Here is a 20,312-nt window from a genome sequence, read left to right as displayed (position 1 = left end):
TTTCCTTTAAAAATAAGTAATGGGTAATACCAAGAAGTCTTCTCATTCTCAATGCAAAGATAGATCTCCAATGAGCTATAACTAAAGAAAAATTTAGTTGGACGTAACTAGGAAATAAGTTTGAGAAGTTACAGAAAGTCTCCATTACTCAGCCTATATGGCTCTCTATTGTTAATGCCACACGCTAACACAGGCTCTCCATATAAATGTCTACAGCAGCATTCCTCCTCTTTAATGGTCTGTTTTCTGACACAGTATTTGTATGGTTAGAACGCCTCAGAGGTTAAGATCCCTCACAGCATTGCTCCCTCAGTAATGCTGCAGTTATTTCTGCTCATGGCTATGCACCCAGCCTTGCTTGGAAGCCCTCATCGGTAGCCTGGACAGAGAGCTCAACAGGCAGAAGCAGTCTCAGACATGAATCCCTTCAAAGTCAGGCATACTAAAATACTTCTGTGGCAGTTTTGGTTTTCCTTAATATGCCACGCATTAATTTGCAACTGATGCTACAGAAACAACTGAACCCCCCCAATACCAATGAGTGAATGTTCTCCCTGAAGCCTGTAGGAATTTTACAATTCTAAAATATCTCCGATTTATCTGAATTGTCTTCAGCTTCAGGAAGTTAGCTGAATGAGCAACCCCTGACTAGCAGCACGTAAAGGAGATTACAAGATCTTCTGGCTCCTAATAAATCTGGCTCTTAAAAACTGGTAATTTCTTACTCCACATCAGAGAAAAATCCAAAGTGAACCAAAAGCTAAAGGCTTGACAATTATTCAATTATTTGTTTTCATGAGCAATGAAAGGAGTTTTCATTTTGAAACCTTTTTCACATTTCACAGAAATACAGTCAATTACAAGACTTTGTCATTGCATTTGAAAAAGTTAAAAATTTTGCTTCAGGAGAACAACTAAATACAAGCTTCCTATGTTAGCACATATCAAGTATAAACAGCATTTGTTTTGTTCTTCGTGTTCACCAAGACATCTCAGGTGTAGAGCAAATCTATGCAAATTAACCCCCATGAATACTTGTCTCGCTTTTGGTAGGAGATGAAGATACCTCAGGAGGTGAGCAGACCACCTGACTGGGTGTACATCGGTGTTTCCCCTTGGTGGTTCTTAAGCAGCCTACACAGCCCTGAACATCACTGAATCACGTACCTTCAAGAACAGCTATGCAGCAGAAGACACGCGATGTACGTGGAAACTGAGCGATCAAATTATAAAATCAAAAGCAGTCAACTGCTTTTTGTAATTGTTAACTTTTTTTGTAATTGTTATTTACTTCAGAAGGGTTATCTTAAGATGATAGTTGTTTAACAATTTAATGTAAGCATTTCAAGTAAGCCAGCGTACGGACTAGCACTGCTATGTGACACAAGCATCTCCAAAATTATAGGACAGAGAAAAAGAGTTGTTTTTCTTACAACCATTCAGCAGAGATAAGATTTCATTTGATTTGTGGGTTTGGGCATAAGACATTTTTTGTGTGCATCTTTTAGAGGGGGATAAGCCAAAAACAACTTGCACCTTGCTCCAAGGACAAAGTTCCTCATCGCTATCTCACACCTGATTTCAGAATTAACAACCCATTTTCTAAGCATCTTGGACTCAGTCTTAAGCACATTACTTCCATTACTCAAATCATCCAAAGGGAAGAAATCTTCCAATTGGTTTAGCTTAATTCTATTGAGTGTTTCAGAAACAAGAAAACCAAGCTCGAATCTCTGAGGAACACAGAGTCAGACTCAATAAAGAATGGAAGATTCAAAAGCAACATTCCCTTTGTGCTTTTCTCCACCTATGCGAATTGCTGCATGTGAATCAAGCAAGTTTGAGACCGCAGGACAAGACTGAGTATCACAGACACACAGCTCACAGAAAAGGTTAAATTTAAGTTTAAAAATCAAAAAAAGCACCAAAAGCAACCACATTTTTCCCCAATCACAGACTGTGAAGGAAACTTCCAGTAACAGCAATGTGCTAGAGACTAAGTGAATACCCATTTTAGCATGAGGGAAAGAGAATTGAAAGGACAAAATAAGAAGTACAAACTGCTATTGTACTATTAATAGGTCATCTTCTGACAGCTAGTCCTCAACAGCAGAAGTTTTCAATGCTGTATTCCTGCCAATGTCAAGAACATTAATCTTGCATAAAAGCTAAAACACGAACTGTAACACAGATATCCAGAACTCTTGCTCGTGAATCCAACACCTGCCAAACTACTACGACAGAGTAAATCAAGGAATTGCCAGATGAGGTTCTTACATGGAGTAAAACTTGTATCTCTTGCAGTCAATACTGTCTTTTCAATGAAGGCCGTGTTATCACACCCTGGCCCCAATGACACAGTATTTCCTTCCAGGGTGCAGAAACACAATGTTAAGCCATGGCTTGAACCATGAAATGAAAATACGCGAAAGTGACATATAGGATCACTTTCAGCAAGAGATGAAACAGTTATCAACTCAGGTTCTGAATAGGTACTTCAGAGAAACTTAAAATATATACTAAAACTATTTTGTGTATTGGAAGCTGAAGGCATTATTTCAATATTTCAGTTAATATCTGTAAATATGTACTTCTTGGATACATTTTGTCTCTTCCACAGTTCAAAAAAAAACAAACAATTATACAAAGAGAAAGAAAAAGCAACTAGCTTAGCAAATTAATCTCCTAGCTCCTTGTTTTAACAGGCACAGTTAACTCAGAGTCCCTCACTACTTAAACTGAATTTATGTAGCTGCATTTCAGATTCCCTCACGCCCCATAACAGATTATTGTAAAGCTTCAAGCTATCACATGTTATATTAAGTACCGATGTAATTTCAGGAAGTCGTTATACCATCCTTCTAGACTAATCAAAAAAAGAAAAAGTACTATTTATAATTTAGTTAAGAATTTTCCTCACATTCTAGATAGGACTTCAAATAATTTGAGGATTCTCCAGATCTTATTACATCCAACCCTCCTCCCAAAAGCATCACCAACCTCCACCTCCCTCCCTCCAAAAATTGTAAATTTAAGCTAGAGAGCTACTGAAAAGGTTTGGTCTTTCAAGCATTAAAGTATTTTGACACCCGTTTATAGAAGAGAAATATTATCAGCTTTTTCCAATAGTTCAGGCCATGAAGACTCTGATGAGAAGTTACAGCTGCACCTAACATGACAAACTGTGTATATTACTGGAGGCTTATCACAAGGGTGTATGCGCAGGCTTCTTTTAACACTACAAAAACACTGCACTGATACTACCAGAAAAAGAAAACAAATGAACAGAACTGCACTTTGTTAAGAAGTCAACGGCATCACCTAAAATCATTTCTTGAAGTCCTGTTAGAAAAGCTACGGAAGATAACAAAACCCACTCTCGACAAATCCTGACTCGTGGCATACAGTTTGCTGATACCACAGACCTCTCACAGGAGCGGGATGCTTTTCCCCTCCACCACTTCCCTCCCTCCCCTCACCTCCCCCAGATGAAAGAGAAAAGGAGAACTTCAGCTGCACTGCGTGTTTACCACAGTCATTCTCAGCCTACAGTCATGAATTTCCCAAGGGGTATGACAAGCCAGGAGACAGATCTCACGATTTAAAGAATTCTAACAGCACTGTAAAACACTTCATTTCTAACAACATCTGGGAACAGTTTAAAAGCAAAAGCCAGAAACTCAGCAGTACAGGAGATGAGTAAGAGCATCTGAGAATTCCAGCCTAGATGCTGAACACTCCTCTCCAACAGATACACACGTGTAAACCCCATCTCTGAATTAACTTTGGGGACTGCCTGTTGAAACAATATACTTTAAACCCCCAAGCACAATGTTTATAAACTTTGCTCTGTTTACATGCAATGGATCAGAATTTAAATGAATGCCTGATTTTTATAGGATACATTTTTATTGAAACATTGCTCTACTGCTACACCTCTTGTACATACAGCATTGCATAAGATTAATTTGGGACAGGACAAGCTAAGTACAACCCGAAAGAAATTTGGTGCAGGTTTGTAGTTTCTTTGTTTGAATTAAGTGCGCAATTTTAACTCTAAGCTTATTATCACTACATCAGAACAGTACATACAAGCAGTATGTCTACTTTCTTACTTTTTGTTATTATTAACAAAGACTACAAAAGCCATGAACTCCATGAGTGCTTAATAACCCAATTCCATCGATTGGCTCTAAATTCAGCACGAAGTCACTTAATACAACATGACCACCTTCCCATACTTTTCCTCTATGTTCTTCTCCCCCCACTTCAACTTTTTCATGCCATCCCCAGCTAACCATATATCATTTACATATCCTAACAGTAACTTCAGTATTTGTACACTCATACTTTTTCCACTAAGGATGGATCTAGAAGGGTTTTTTTCTTGCAATTGTAAGCCAGGTATATGCCACCAAATTTGCAGAAATTGAGAGCACAAAATGAAGGGAACATTAAAAATCTTTAAAACTGAAATGAGACAAGCCTCAATTCCTCTGAAAGGACTCCAAATTCTCAACTGAAACAATGTGAGAGAGCCAAATTTCTCAAAGCATCTGAAGATCAACGCAGACTACATTGGACCAAAAGCTGATTAAGAACCAGATCTCCATTTAAACCATGCCACCCTGCCTCATTTTCTAACCTCCAGATTTCATATTGCAATGAATGACTGCAGGCAAAAGTCCAAGACCAGACAATAATTCAAACATCCAGGATGAAGTACAAAAACCATCATCTATTCCAGCACTTCAGACTTAATTGTTTGCTTTTACCAGCACAGAAATGGTTACTCTGAAGCTGCTTTACTTAACTGTAGTAAACTAGAAGAGGCAGGAGTAACTCACTAGAGATACTGTTTGTATCAGGTTTGTATCAGTCCTAAGTTTTTGGTTAGAGAATGATGGCATCTACAAGTACAGAGTTAGTCCTTCTGTAACAGTTGCTACATCTCAAATAAGATCCACCAGGAAGGCTTTTTCTGCTTGACTGACTGCTATTCCACAGTATTTAAGTCCAGTCTTTAATACCATAATCAAGTTAGGTGTTCATAGAAAAACTGATTTCAGGAAAAACTAAGAATAGCTCTATGTACTTACAGCTTAAAAACAAAACCAAAACAAATAAAATAAATTAAAAAAAGCATATCACACAACCTTAAATGAAACAGCCTTCCGAACAGCTTGTGAAAACACAACCTCATTGGAACCAACACTACCACAAAAAGCAATAGCCCTACCTTCTCCCCAGCCCTAGCAATTTGTTCCTATTGTCCTCCTCGATAACGTATTGCTACAAGCATTTCTGCAAGTATACCAGGTTTGTTCCAATGCACTAAGACAACCTAACTCATTACATTAGCCTCAAACTGTTTAAGTTCCCAAGACAGGTTATCCAAACATCTGTGCCTGAAATATCAGTGGCAGGAAAAAACAGAGAAACTTTGCTAGCTTGTGGCCCCAAAGCTCTCATGAATGAGAATAGTATTTTCATAGTGATAGTGGTTGCATTTTTCAGTCTGTGCCAATGATCACATTTCTTATAACTTAAAATTTCTTATATTTCATATTTCTTCTTATAATCCCCTCAATTAAGATGCAAGTATAGGTGTTCTGTTACAACAGGTGACTTCCAATTATCAATAGTCATCAAAACTTTCCATAACTTTTCAAAACATTCATGCCTACTTGCTGTGCAGCACAAACTATCAACATTTTTCTTCTCTCCATTTTCAGTTCCCCTTGTTTCTCAACTTAAAGTAACAGAACGGATGGACACAAAGGAAAAAAAATGTGGAAGTTACAAAGAAAAGAACTGGAGTAGAGTATCCTGAGAATAAATATGAAAGTTACCTTCAACAGGGTCAATTTTAAAGCCTGTTCAGAATAAAGCAAGTGTCTTTCATTGCAACAAGTTGTGTTTGTTTTTGTCACCAAGGACATACTCCCCACAGTCCTGTTGAAGAAACAAACCCAGATGCCAGGTCTAAACTTCTGAACTTCATCACACTTCATTCTTCCTGCATGGTTAGAATGCTCTGCATGTTGTAGTTGTAGCAGAAAGCAGGGTATTATTGGACGCAGAAGTTGATTATCAGCATTATTGTAGCTAACACAAAAGACAGTCTCGCCAATTCATAAGCAAATAACCCATTTTTCTCATATTGCAGCCCTTAGCAGAATCTTCATCTAACCTGCGAGTAGCCGAATTATACCAAATATGTCAACAGTATTCAAATATCAACAGTATAAGAAGTACTCTAATGTTTTAAAACAGTAAAACAGACCATTACATGACATTTGTCTGTATGAGTGAATCAAACAATTTCTTATACTATAATTCCATTCCTCTTAAGAAGTCACTAGAGTGACAACAGTGAAGGCAAAACAATAGATCTTGAGGGGGAAAGGAACTGAAGGGAAAAAGCTATTTAATACATTTTATCCTTTTGTAAGAATAAGCTAAACACATCTTCTGACAACTTAGTAGAATTTATAAAAAAAAAGTGGAGCAATAATTTATTAAGTATACCACATATAGTTAAAATAGAAAGCCGCAACATATCCAAAGTAGATTTCCACCATAAGCAAACTCAATTATTAGTAGCAAAAAACAGCCAGTGTTCTGTAATTTTGTAAGAGAAGAGAACCACTAAGAACTTGAGTTTAAAAATAAAAGTGAGTAACGCTTCCAGATTATTTACAGACAATGCTACTCTGTGCTTTCTTATTCCTCTCCATCAGCTCATACCTCTTTAGACTCATACTGGTTTTAGCTGGTTTAGCTACTGCCTTTCCTGTGTACTGTTAAATTTCAACAACCAGGAAAGAAACAGACTTGGTGACACATGACATTGGAAAACTAATAAAGAGTACTAGCACACTAATTTCCAGCATTGCCTACCTAACCAACTATATGCCTAACATAACCAACTAAAAACCACAAAGAAAAAACTCTTAAGCATATTGCACACTGATGCTGTCTCTTGGAAAAAATAAAAGGCCTTTCCTGTACCTTCAAGTGCTACAAAATGATGTTTACACAAATATGAGTTTTCTCTCCTAGGTTTAACGGGGGCTATCCATTCACAAGCGCTTCAGTTCTTGGCCTGTGTGCTGCCCAAAGCACTTCCACAATATCACAAACTCCCAAATGCTACGTATGAAGTCCTATGCCTTGACTGTATGGCTGCTTGCTTTTCCTTTTCCCCTCCTCATCAGGTAGTGTTGTCAGTAGACTGCAGCCATTCTGAAACGTGCAGTGCACATACCCAGAGTGAGTCACTCCTTTGTTCGGGACACATTCACTGCACAGCCATGCATGCCAATCAGGAGAAAGATAGTATGGCAGACTGAAGTGGCCCACACTGAAATACTTCCAAAAAAAAAAAAAAAAAGTACCCTATCAACCTCAATACTAACCAGAAGCTTACTAAGAGAGCTATTCCCTGTACCTGTGTGAGGCATATTCTTTACACCAGATTTATATATACATCTCAGAAGATTTTTGTAATTACTGCGAGAATACATTAAATACTTAATACATTCACTTAATCAACTGAAAAAGTCTCTATCAGTCCAAGCCCCCAAATAAGTTTACTTATCCAGGGCAAAGCATCGTAACTGTAAAGAGAACACCAGTCAGCAATTCAAACTAGTTATTAGATCCTGATACTACCATCTATATAGCCAGCGAGTGATGCACGCAGCATTTGAGATTAAAGCTAGCTAGTCTCTGAACTTCCCTGAGTTAGAATGCCAGTTTGGTCTTAGTGACATGGACCACATGCAGTGAGAATAGAGTAACTTAGATGCACACTTTAAAAATAATTATTTAAAAACATTTTTATGTAACATGACAATTTTCAAGTGCATGTATGAAGAAATCAGTTTAAGATGCAAAAAAAATTATTCAAGAAACAGAAAACTAAAGAAGTGTCTAACTATGTAATAAAGTGTTAGGACTGGAAACTCCCATATGTAGTGGGAGTTCATAAAGTAACATCTTACAGAGCTAAAATCCATGTTTTTCATACTGTTATCTAAATCGTAGTGTTAAGGGGTGTAGTGTGCACAAAGCAACATTTCCATGGCTCTGTGAATTCTAGCTAAGCAAAACAAGACATTACACATCATGTAAGTATGAATTATTTCACATATGACCACACGATGACTGGGTTTTGACATGTTCTAATACCTTCACAAATCAAGCACGCTGCTACTTTGACAGATATTAGCTGGGAGGTGTGCTCTCATTGCATATTTTGACTTAGGACAGACCACATTTACTCCATATAAACCAGGCTTTCAAATGACATTTGTCATTTTCCCACCCTTCACTTTGTGTTGAATGTTTTCCCCAGTTTTTGGCATTAATTTCTTCTGACTCATACGTGAATACAATAAAGATGGAACATTCAACAGTTTGATGAACAAAAAATGCCTTAAATCAAACCAAACTACACAGCACAAATAAATGGTAATCACCTTAAATTTAACAATCTCTTAGCAGGTAATTGCTAGACTACGTGACTCTGAAATTGTAAGTATTCCTCTCACTTTATACTTGGTTTGCTCACACGGTTTCCTAAAGCTCAAAAGCCTCTTCCAATTCATAGACAACTCCCAGGCTACACCTGTTAACTTTTATTATTACTCTTTTTATGACTGGGTTTAAAACATAGGTGGCAAGCTCATTTTTCTGCTTAAGAGAGAAACCAGCCAGACAACAGTTAATAATGTTTTCTTGTTTTTAACCAACATGACTAATAATGATGTTGATAAAATAAATCAAGTTTTTCAATGAGATGGGTCACAGTCCTTTTCTTCAAGTATAATCAAGTATATTACAAACATGCTACATAACTGATCAGCATATATACAGCAGGTACAGAAATCTCAAGAAAGCATAAGGTCAAGCAAATATTCTGGATAAGCTGACCACGTGCATGGACAGGTAAATCCTTGTCTCCTAATGCCTGTCCAATCATGATAAAAACAGTGCTAAAAGAGCATTAAACGTGCCAATGCGAGTCCTTGGACTCAGAAGCAGCTCCCTATTCACTCTCAAAGCACCCCAAAAAATATATGACAGCCACTGAAAAGCAACATGAATTTTCCCAGTTGCATCCCTCAATTTTATGTTGTCAGTTCATCAACAGCAATGAATAGGTGCCAGAGGGAGGAAAAAAAAAAAAAAAAAAAAAGGATGTTTACATGTTTCACAATGCCTTCTACAAAATATGACTCAAGCCAACACTAGACTGCTACACAAATAACATATACGAATGGGCAAGATATTCCATTTTCCATTGTTAGTGTCCTGAGACAATGACAGAAGATCCAGAAGACAGCCCTCTCCCATAACTCCTCCCATATTTAACAGCTGGTGCAGGGTATTTCTTAAAGACTTGAATCTAACTGTCAAATGCATTCCTAATGTTTTAGTAAGTCCACTGTCCTCCAGGGCGACTGGGAAACAACTGTACCAGTCTGTATTTCTGGTTGGGATTAGTCTCCACAGAAATACTTTTAAGAACTGTACTTTTCTCCTGATTCTGAGAGTGATATTGTCTGCAACATTACACAAACACATGGAGCCAGACGGGACCAGAATCTATACAAATAACTTCCTACAACACCTCCTAGAAGTGAGCTTGCTCAGGAACATAATGCAAATGCATCTGTCAGAGTAGCCACTATGATCTACAGGCTAATTGTATTATGTAGGAGCTAGTCCACGTCCAGCAGAATCAGTACTGAATTTGAGAGAGAGCTTTACTAGACAAAACTTGGCTCAGCAAGCAGTTAACATAAATCAACTTCTGGTGAAAAGGCAAATAGTTAGTACAGCTACAAGTTCCCTGGACAAATATGGAGACTGTACTCATTAGAAAACTTTTGTGCGTACCCCTGAAATAGGATTTCTTGCACGCGTTCGCTAACATAACCTACAGTTCTCTTGTCCCATATATCTTTTCATTCTCATTTCTCAGCCTGCTTTTATGAAGTACTGATCCAATTCCTGCAATAAAGCTAAGTACAAAAGTGAAATAAATAATAAATTAATAACTACCAAGAAGCGCCTTCCTTGTTATAACACATACAATAAACTTGTAACTGAACTTGAGAAAGAAAAAGTAATGCAAGGCAAACATCTGTTTCTCTGTCTACAGAAGTTCTAGCTCCCGTATTTTTCTGTCCTGTTACACTTTTTTTTTTTTCATTTCCATGTTACCTGTTTTGGAAAAGGAGGAAGAGGACAGAAGAAAGCATGTTTTTAACCACCATGCAACACATGAGAGTATTGGTTTGAAAAGAGAAAAAAAAAAAAAAAACACAAAAATAAGTTTTAAAATAGTAATCTGACACCACTACATTAATTTAGAACTCCTGTTTACAATTCAGTGCTTAGAGAAGTCTTTTGTGTAGAGCCTCCAATTTATCTCTAGGGATTTTCAGTTAATAAAGCATATACTGCTGACTAAATGTTAGCTGACAATGACTGGTCAAAGTCTTAAAATTTGCAATTACTGAGTCTTAAAGTAGTTCATTTTGTATTGGCAATTTACCCCCTTATTTGCTAAGTGTACATCCTACCTTCACACCAACTGCAACATCAGTGACAATGCTGTAAAAAAAAAAAAAAAGAAACAAGTCAACCAATTTGTCCTCATAAAAACAACTTTTAGATGTATTGCAATACTAACACTATTAGGGATCAAAATAGCTAACAACTTCCCCAAACCAGAAATTGTGTCCAAAGAACACAATGTGACTATGGGGAAGTAGAAAGGCAACCTACAAAAGCCACTGAGCCACTTACAGGCATCTCCAGAGTAGTCCAAAGTTTAAGTAAATATTATTCTAATGTAACACTGCCAGGAAACGCATTTAGGAAACTCAGATCTCTGGACTACATGAAATTACAGACAGGGTGAAAATACAAAGAACCTAGGAATAAATACAGAACTTTTCTAACACACCCTCATCAACCAGACACCCAGTTCAACAAAACGGATAACCCTGCAAATCTTCTAACTGCATAAAGCAATAAATACTTTTTTTGAAACAAGATTAAATAAATAAATAAATAAATAAAAACAAAAAACAACACGTGGGCTAGTATGAAGATTTCAATCAGATATCTACACGAAACTGCAACAGGTACACCAAGGTGCATCTTGTCCTTAGAAGTTGTGACACCGTAACTTACACTGTGTAACAAAACTCCAAAGACAACGTAAAACAGCACTAAAGAACATAAGAAAGCAAAATATGAATAACTGAAAGCATTCCACAGTGTAACACTCATCACTGACAAGATGTCTGGGGCAGGATAAGTAACTCCCACCACTATAAACACAAGTAACCATAAAAAGCCTTTAAAACTCTCACAGTTGAGAGGCTGTAAGCATGAAGCGTACCGGGGAGATTGCTTCTCTGTCTGAATCTGAACAAACAACTTAACTGGAAACCTGGGAGCGGGAAGATGTTGTATTTACACTGATGAAGGCTACAGCCACCAGTCCCCTTTCTGGGTCCCAGAGAAAGGAGGCCTCGTGCGGAGCGCCTGCCCACCACGCTCCTGGTCGGCTCGGGGGGTCCTTGCTGCCCCCTGACTCCCCCAAAACCTCCCCTGCTGTGGCTCTCCCCGCCCGCCTCCAGCGTGCACAAAGGCATCCTTCCACCCGGGGAGGGGAGGCAGCCTGAGGACTGCCAGCCGGCTCCTGAAAACAAAAGATCCGGGCACCCGGCTCCCGCCGGCGCTGCTGCTCCTCTCCGGCCAGCCCCACAGCGCGCCCGAGCCCCGCACCCCGCACCCCGCGGCCGGGGGGCAGCACCGCGCCCCGGGCACCGCGCTGAGCACGGCCCAAAGCCCCCCCCCGGGGCTCGGCACCGAAACCCCGGCCGCGGGGCCGGGCTCCCCGCTGCCCACCCGCCGCGCCGCCTCGCCCCCCGCCGCGGCTCACCCGTCCATCGCCGAGCAGGACGAAGCGCGGAGCCGCGCGGCCGACGAGCACGGGCGGGCTGCGAGAAAATGGCGGCGGGGCCTGCACGGAAACCAACCGACGGCGCCGGGCGGCGGATTCCGCTCCTCGCCGTCGCCCCCCTCCCGCATGCGCCGGGCGCCGCGCCTGCGCGGGCAGCGCAACCGAAGGGGCTGCCCTCAGCTGCTGCCCGCGCCCGGGCGGCCCGGGAGGCGCCCCGCCTGCCTGCCCCGCCTGGGCGACACCGGGCACGGCTCGCGGGGCTCCTCCGGGCCTCGGTGGTCCCTGCCCCGGTGTCTCAGCCGCCCCGGCGGACAGCACTTGGTGTGCGGTGGGAGCCGGTGCCGCACCCGCCCACAGCCTGTCCCGTCCCGTTACGGGATGCGCCCCCCGGTCCCTTCCTCGCCGCCCCTAAGGGAGCGTCCCGCGGTTTCCTTTGCTCCCGACTGCTAAATAATAATAAATAAAAATAAAAATAAAAGTGCAAGTCGAGAGTTGCAGAAACTTGGGCTGTCTTTGCGGAAACCAGTGTAGCCACAGAGGTGAAGCATCAGGGCACGAACTGAGGCGGTGAGGAAATGTGCTGCTGTTTCCCGCTCCTCTGCTCGGTCTCACACATCTCGCAGTGTTTCTAAAAAGAGGTGTTCACGGGACGCTCCGGATTGATTCAAATGAAAAGTAAACCTAAAGTTTCTGTGCCTATGATGGAAAATTTGAAAATTATCTAAATACACCTGATCACAAGCCCAGAGAGATACTGAAGAGTAGAATCATAAAATCACAGAAAGTCTCGAGTTGGAAGGGACCCATAAGGATCATGGAGTCCAACTCCTGGCTCCACACAGGTCTACCCAAAAATTCAGACCATATGACTTATGAGCACAGTCCAGCCGCTTCTTAAACTCTGAGAGGCTCAGTGCCATGACTGACTGCGTCCCTGGGGAGCCTGTTCCAGTGTGCAATCACCCTCGCAGTGAAGAACCTCTTCCTGATACCCAGCCCGAACCTCCCCTGTCACAGCCTGACACCATTCCCTCGGGTCCTGTCACTGGTCACTGAAGAGAATAGATCGGCGCCTGCCCCTCGTGAAGAAGCTGCAGGCCACGATGAGGTCCCCCCTCAGCCTCCTTTTCCAGGCTGAACAGGCCCAGTGACCTCAGCCGCTCCTCGCACGTCTTCCCCTATGGCCCCTCACCATCTTTGTAGCCCTTTGTAGTACTTGAAATGTCTTTGTATTTTCTATATTAGGTTCTGACAATACTGGTTTCAAAAATACCTTTTAGGAGATAGCCTGATATTTGATTGCGCTATTATTTTTTTTCTGGTTAGTATAAGCCCCTTGGAGTCTGTCACTGAAACTGTTGCAATAAGGTGTGATAAAGAACCTGAGAGGCAAAATACAACGCACATCTCCGTAACCAGAACACCAGCGTTTTTCAGTTCACTGTGCTTCACTATCCCTGTCTCCATCTCCAAGTGGCTCTGTGAGTAGTACAGCAACTAACTTACGAGTACATGGAAATTCTCATTCCAATTTTTGGGTTTTGTTGCTCTGTTATCAAAAAGTCACTTGGGTTCTCTGCTGCCATGAATTTATGAGGTGGAAAAGAACTAATACTGGTTCTTACAAATACTAGTATCATTTGGGTATCTGCAACCACCTTTTCTTTCAGCAACTGTTTTCAGCACCCACTACTAACCATTAGACAAAAATCATTGGATCATAGAATAACCTGAGTTGGAAGGGACCCATAAGGGTCATCGAGTCCAACTCCTGGCTCTACACAGGACCACCCAAAAATCAAGCCATCTGTCTCAGAATGTTTTCCAACTGCTTTTAGAACTCTGTCAGGCTCGGTGCTGTGGCCACTTCTCTGGGGAGCCTGTCCCACTGCCTGACCACCTTCTCAGTGAAGAAACTTTTCCTAACACCCAGCCTGAGCCTCCCCTGTCACAGCTTCATGATGTCCCGGTGGGTATCAAGTCATCATTTGTTCTACTCACTACACTGCTAGGTAGATCAGCAATATTTTTTAGCCTATGTCCTCAATGGAGCTGACAGCCATGCCCACACTCAGGCCTTCCAGTGCTGTGCCCTGAGCACAAACCAATCTGTTCTTGCTGACAAGCAGTGAAGATTTGATAATTGTCATTCTTATAACCCCCCTTTTAAAAATTGCACTTATTCTTCCTACTTTCTTATTTTCAACATTCTTATGTTAAAAAAAAAAAGAAAAAAAAAAAGTGTTTCTTGTAGCATTATTTACTGTTAGCATGTGGTAAAATTGAGGACTTCCGAGATTTAGAATTTCTTATATCTGTCTCTAAAAATCCAGTGCGTTTTTATACATTTAATCCAAATAAATCATATTCCTGGTGTTTCTGGCATGTTTAGTACACTTTGCCTGTCGTATACAATTGCAGCTTGGCATTATAGTCAGCTTACCTCATTTGCCACTACCTTCACTGTGTTTGTTGCCACATTATGTTGGTGATTTTTCTTTTTTTTTTTTCCGCTTTCTAAATCTAAATCCATTTTTGTGGTGGTGGTGGTGGTGGTGGTGGTGGTAGGTGTGTGGGTGTGTGTGTGTGAGATAGAACTATCGGTTCTTCTACAAATTACAAATATCAAATCTGTGTTACTGTCTGACTTACCTCACTGCCTGTCTTGCTTACCTATGCCTTTTTAGTAATGTCATCTTAAAAGCCATGCTTCTCATTTTTTTTTGTTGTTGTAATATTCCAGTTTTCTTTTTTTTTTTTTTCATGAAACATACCAGAATCCATCTGATTAAATGCACTAATACTCATTCTGTTTATCATCTGAGTGAAATGCTCCTCCATATAAGGGAGACTGAGGAGAGAGCTATGAATGTTTACAGCAGAAAAGACATTGGAATTGAGTTGACAAATCTTTGTGAAACGGTTAAATAAAAAAATTAAAAATAAAATAAAATAAAAAAAGATGAAAAGTATGAGTGGATGTGAATTTATAGAGCAAAACTCTGGTCCTTCTGAATTGAGCAATAAAACTGATAATTAATCTGGATTTTATCTAGAGCATTTAATCTTCGGAATAATATATACATGTATACATACGTATATCAATAACCAGCATGTAACTAACAAAATCAATCTTCTTGCTCATTTGTTTATTAAGTATGGTATTCCACTTCATATAGCTTTGCCCTTTATACTACTAAAATATCTTTAGTAAGCTTTTGGATGTCTTTGTAAAAAATCTAGCATATTTTGAATATTGTGATAGTACAAACAATGATTTGGTCGTGTTTTCTCTGTTGCTGTAGTTTGTAATTCCTTTGTCTTTATCATATTTTAGAAGGTCGGAAAAACATTGCTGCCTAAAACACTCCCCTTTTCCTTAGGCCCTGTCAACTTTCTGCTGAATTCTAGTACCAGATACCTTAGAAGAAGGCTAAAATATCTGGTATTAGGCAGCAAACCACATCTGGAAAAACCCTCCACATTTAGTGGTTCTATTTATGAAACATGAGGGTTTATATCCTCTATTCAACTTATTCTAACTAGAATTTAAGTGTGAATATTATTATTATTAGCTACACACAAGTTCAGTACTTTTTAAATACTATTAATCTTACTGCCGCAATTATATTTTGTTTCCCAAAATAATCCCCTTTGATTATCAGTACATTTAGATGTTTCACTTTCATTGATTGTTTCCTTTTTATTTCATGAGCATCTAATAACTGATAGTCTGTGTAGTCCAGCAGCAGTACTAACAGTGGTGTACACTTAGTGAAAGACTAGGAATTAGGCAGCACACAGAGATACTCTCTCCACTACTTTTTCCCAAATTCAGTCCTGAGTTCAGAGCTACTGAGAAGGAGAAGAGCATCCACACTTGCAGAGGATATCTTTTCCAAGAATATATCTGAACACTTTTTGACATTCACAACATTCTAGGGAAGCAAGTTACACAATTTAATTAATCATTGTGTAAAAAATATTTCTTGCTGTTTCTTTCAAGCCTGCTGCCTGATCATTTCCTTCAATATTCATTTGCTATTTTCTTAACAAAAATAGCTGGATGACTTTCCCTGTTCACCTAACCATACCATTCATGAAGGCATATACCATCCTCATTTTATTTCAAGAATCTTTGTAAATTTAATTTCTCCTCTATTGGAAGTCATTCCATATTTACAGTAATTTATCTTGCTTTTTTCTATACCCTTCCTAATTCTTTTCTAGAAGATTGTGATGGTCCTCGTTATCCACGTTACAAAACAAATGCTTCTATATAGATTAATAGTACATTTTTTCTTTTTTATCTATATTTATATATATATATATATATTTTTTTTTTCCTGATAAAGCCAATCTGATTTGCACATTTGCGTTCTGCTAAACCATGACCTGATATTTTCACAGAACTCAAGCAATCTTTCCTGTGTGGTAGTCATTCATTTAGATTTCAGCATTTTACATGTATAGTTTGTTTTGTTTTCTCCCTTGCATATTGCTTCAATTTTTCAGAACAGAATTTAACTCGCCATTTTATCATTCAGTCACAGAGTATCATGAGAGCTTTCCACAATTCTTCACGGTCAGCTTTTGTTTTTATTACCATGAATAATTCAGCATCATCAGCAAACTTGGTCGCCTCGATAATCACTCTTTTTTCCAGATCATTTAGGAATATGCTGAACAGCACGGGTCCCTGTGGTACACTACCAATGACCTCCTTCTGCTGTAAAAAAAATAATAATAATAATAATAATAATTTCTTGGCCCTTCACATATCTTGTAGTAATCTGACATTAATAACTAATAATAAGTTATTCATATATCAAAGAATGTACTTGATAGTCCTGTATCAGCTTATTCTCAAGAGTTGTGGGCAGAGAACTCCAACAAATTATTTTTTTGAAACTATTATTATGTTGTTTCAATCAATCCTAAACAACAAACTTACTAACTTCTGTAAAGAATGTTATCCTTTTTGCTGTTATATACACTTGTGAAGTAAAAACTCTTCATTTGTCCATATCACCAAACTAGATAGCTCTATCATCTCTTTAGTTTCCTTGTATTAACAGTGATGTTGCTTGGTACAACAGTTCCTCTGGATATTGTGGGAAAGGTTGATCAGTTTACCAGTCTTTGTTATATTAAACCACATTATTCTATCTTAAATCAATTCTTATCAACTTCATAAATTCCCCAGATGCCTTTGAGCAAAGTCCCAACATTTATTAGTAGCTATTCATCTTTTTGTGCTCCTGCAAACAATATCCTTAATCAACATTTCTTCCCAGCAGTCTGTGTTGATTTACTTTGTTTTATTGAACTAAGTTTTGAAGTGACTTGAGTAATTCTTACAAGCACAGCACCCTAAATAAAAGTCTCTTTTTCAACTTCAGGTCAGAACGTGTCTCGCTGGTCCAAGTCCCACAGGGTATTCTCCAGCATTTTATTTCTAGCCTCTTTCCGAAAAAGACAGCTTATTTGGAGGAAAGGAAAGAGGGGGAGCTGGGAGTGCTACTGCTCTCTACCATCTTAAATTCCAAAACATGTGACATATCTTATACTATTCTTTACTAAACATTCATACGGATCAAAAGGTCAATTTTTGACAACTACAGTATTATTTGCCTGCTCACCTTTTTCTCTTGTACAATAGCCACCTGGAGATTTATTTTCCAGAGAAAATGCATGTTTTTCTAACGCTTGTTAAATATATGTACATTTACCTTCATTAGGGCTAGAGATCAGTTTTACTTTTTTCTTGCAAACATTATATACCAGAAGTGGTTGCTTATATCTTTCATACTGTAAGGTTGGCTTGTTCTTCACCTCAGCCAGTTAGCAGCAGCACAAGGACGGTGTTGTAGGACAGGCATGACTGCAGCTCTCACCCTAGTGTAGTGTTCTGTCATGCAAACAGGTGAAATGATTTTTTTTTTTTTCCTGAAAGCAAATATATGTCTGTGGGGTTATAAGGCAAAGGGGAGGAAGTTCTCTGCTTCTTGATCTAATAAAATGTGTGTATCCCTCTGTTATCACAGATCGATAAGAAAGGCTGGTCTTACCACTCTACAAGACCCAGCCAAAATATCCCAACAACAAAGCAATGATTACTTTCCAAGTATGTTAATACAGTTTTAGCCATTTGTGAGAACCTGTTTTTTCCCCAACTGTCCATGCAGTAGGTCTGACCAGCACTGAGGAGGACGGCTCCCTTTTGTGGTGTGTGGTTTGGCATCTTTACTTCCAGACAAAAGCAAGCTCAGACCAAACATTTAAGCCACAAGCCTGAGTAAATAATTCCATACCTGACAAGTAAGCTGCGATAGGTTAGCAGTTTGTATCACAAAACTAGGCTTAGATGTAAGCTAAACAGGCTGCCTAGATGCATTTTGACTCACCCTCTGCCCAACTCACAGGCCAACCTCAAACTGAAGACTTTCTGCAATGTATACAGAGAGCCCAGGCCTGTACAAGGTCTGAGGTTGCCTATATATACAAACATGGTAACTCTGATTAGTAAAAAGGTGGCAAAAAAGAAATGAACTGGTTTTTGTTTTAAGAAATGAACATCATGTTCAACACCAGAAATTAAAACCCCGGTAACGTAGTAAATTAAAGCAATATGTTCTCAAAAAAAGAAAGAAAACACAGCAATTTCAAAGAACGCACAGTTGGACTGAAAATGGGACTTTTGCTATTGATTTCAGGAATCCACAACTTGAACTCTGAACTCTAATAATTTAAAAGGAGTAAAAAGTGTCTCACAGTAATTTTTAAAAGGTCACGTAAGTGACGGATGAGCTCACCTTTCCACTTTACTCTTTCATGTTAGAAAATGGAATTATTTTTGTAGATTTTTTTTTTTTTTCAAAACTGTGCTCTCACAACATCCCATCCTACAGAAGTTCTTCCAAACCCTTTTACATCTTACACAGGCACAATATTAGGCTTATTTAATAGGGATTATTTTACAGACTCCTACAAGAATGTGTAGATTATAAAAAAGAATATCACAGAGGAAAAAAGATTTTCAAGTGGATGCCGTCCAGGGTGGTGAAAGATATTCAAAATATAAACTCTTTAAGAAAAATATCTTCAAAGAGGAAAACCCAGAGATGTGACTGTTTTTTAAAAATGAAAATCTTCAAAGCAGGCATCTCTTTCTGTGAGGAAATCCTCAAAGAGGCATTCCTCCAGAGTGATTTCATAACTTTGAAAGAAATAACCTATACCTAAAATTGAAGGCAATATTTCCTTGATAGGTTATAAAGTGTTCTTAAAGGGAGAAATGTTGCCATTATTAACTACAGAGGTGATCAACCCCAACTTCTCACCAAAAAAAAAAAAAATAAAATAAAATAAAAAACCTTTTAACATAATGTTGAAGTTATGAAACTACATTATTACAATATTTTTAACAAAAGTATTGGTGACAGTATGCTCGTTCATCACTGGACGGGGGGGTAGTTTCACACACACACACTGCATAGCTGAAAACAGCTTTTTCATTTCTAAAAGTGGCAGCAAGGAAGCTCGTGGAGTGGAGGCCAAAGGAAATACTTGTGTGAGACATGAATTATATTCTCTAGCAGTAACACAGAGTAAGACTTTTCACAGAAGAATGCAGGTTTTCAGCACATTTTTCAGCTGAGAATAGGATGGCTTTTACATCTTGACTGTTTTTCCATGAAGGAGGACTCCATTTCGTGTCACAGAGATCAGTGCCCGCCCCTCCGCTCCCCTCCTGAGGAAGCTGCAGGCCGCCATGAGGCCACCCCTCAGTCACCTCCAGGCTGAAGAAACCAAGTGAATGCAGTTCCTCCTCACACATCATTCCCTCTAGGCCCTTCACCATCTTTGTTGCCTCCCTTTGGAGGCGCTCTAACAGTTTTGACTTCCTAACATTGTGGCTCCCAAAACTGCTTGCGGTACTCAAGGTGAGGCTGCATGAGTGCAGAGTAGAGCAGGACAGTCTGACACACTGAAACATGATGGCTTTCAAGATGACTGCTATTGAAGCATTTCTTGGAGCAAAGCCAGGAGATGACCCTACAGGATCACTCAAAGGGTCTGACTGCTGTGGCACACACTACTGGTGTATGAGCAAGCTGCAGCTGACCCACAGCCAAAGGCAAGCCAGAATGATTTTCTAGGCAAGATGTTAGAGTTCAAAGCCGCCTGGAGAAAGACAATCTTTCTTTTTTTTTTTTTTATTGAAAATTTCAGAAATTATAAGATAAAATACATATTGGACCACCTGAATAGCCATTTTCCCTCTTACCTATGAAGTCTTGGCAGCAGCATAGAGCAG

The 20,312-nt window shown here is 39.4% G+C and overlaps 1 protein-coding gene across 6 annotated transcripts in view; it reads right to left on the bottom strand.

Moving 5' to 3' along the window:
• Nucleotides 1-12,328, bottom strand: part of PTBP2 (polypyrimidine tract binding protein 2) — a 51,294-nt gene extending 38,966 nt beyond the window's left edge. Inside the window, exons 1-2 of one of the 6 annotated variants that reach the window (XM_027462692.3) lie at nucleotides 11,972-12,328; nucleotides 10,599-10,629 (exon numbers count right to left, since the gene is read on the bottom strand). In XM_027462692.3, coding sequence (XP_027318493.1) covers nucleotides 10,599-10,629; nucleotides 11,972-12,120 — 180 coding nt within the window. In that variant the 5' untranslated portion in view covers nucleotides 12,121-12,328. The remainder of the gene's footprint in view (nucleotides 1-10,598; nucleotides 10,630-11,971) is intronic. The other 5 variants (XM_027462693.3, XM_027462694.3, XM_027462695.3 and 2 more) reach the window with 5 other exon arrangements.
• Nucleotides 12,329-20,312: the final 7,984 nt, after the last annotated feature.

This window comes from Anas platyrhynchos, chromosome 8 (genome assembly GCF_047663525.1).
Source record: "Anas platyrhynchos isolate ZD024472 breed Pekin duck chromosome 8, IASCAAS_PekinDuck_T2T, whole genome shotgun sequence".
Taxonomy (NCBI): Eukaryota; Metazoa; Chordata; class Aves; order Anseriformes; family Anatidae; genus Anas; species Anas platyrhynchos.
Note: the sequence above shows the minus strand (reverse complement) of the source record. Positions and strands in the feature narration are given on the sequence as shown.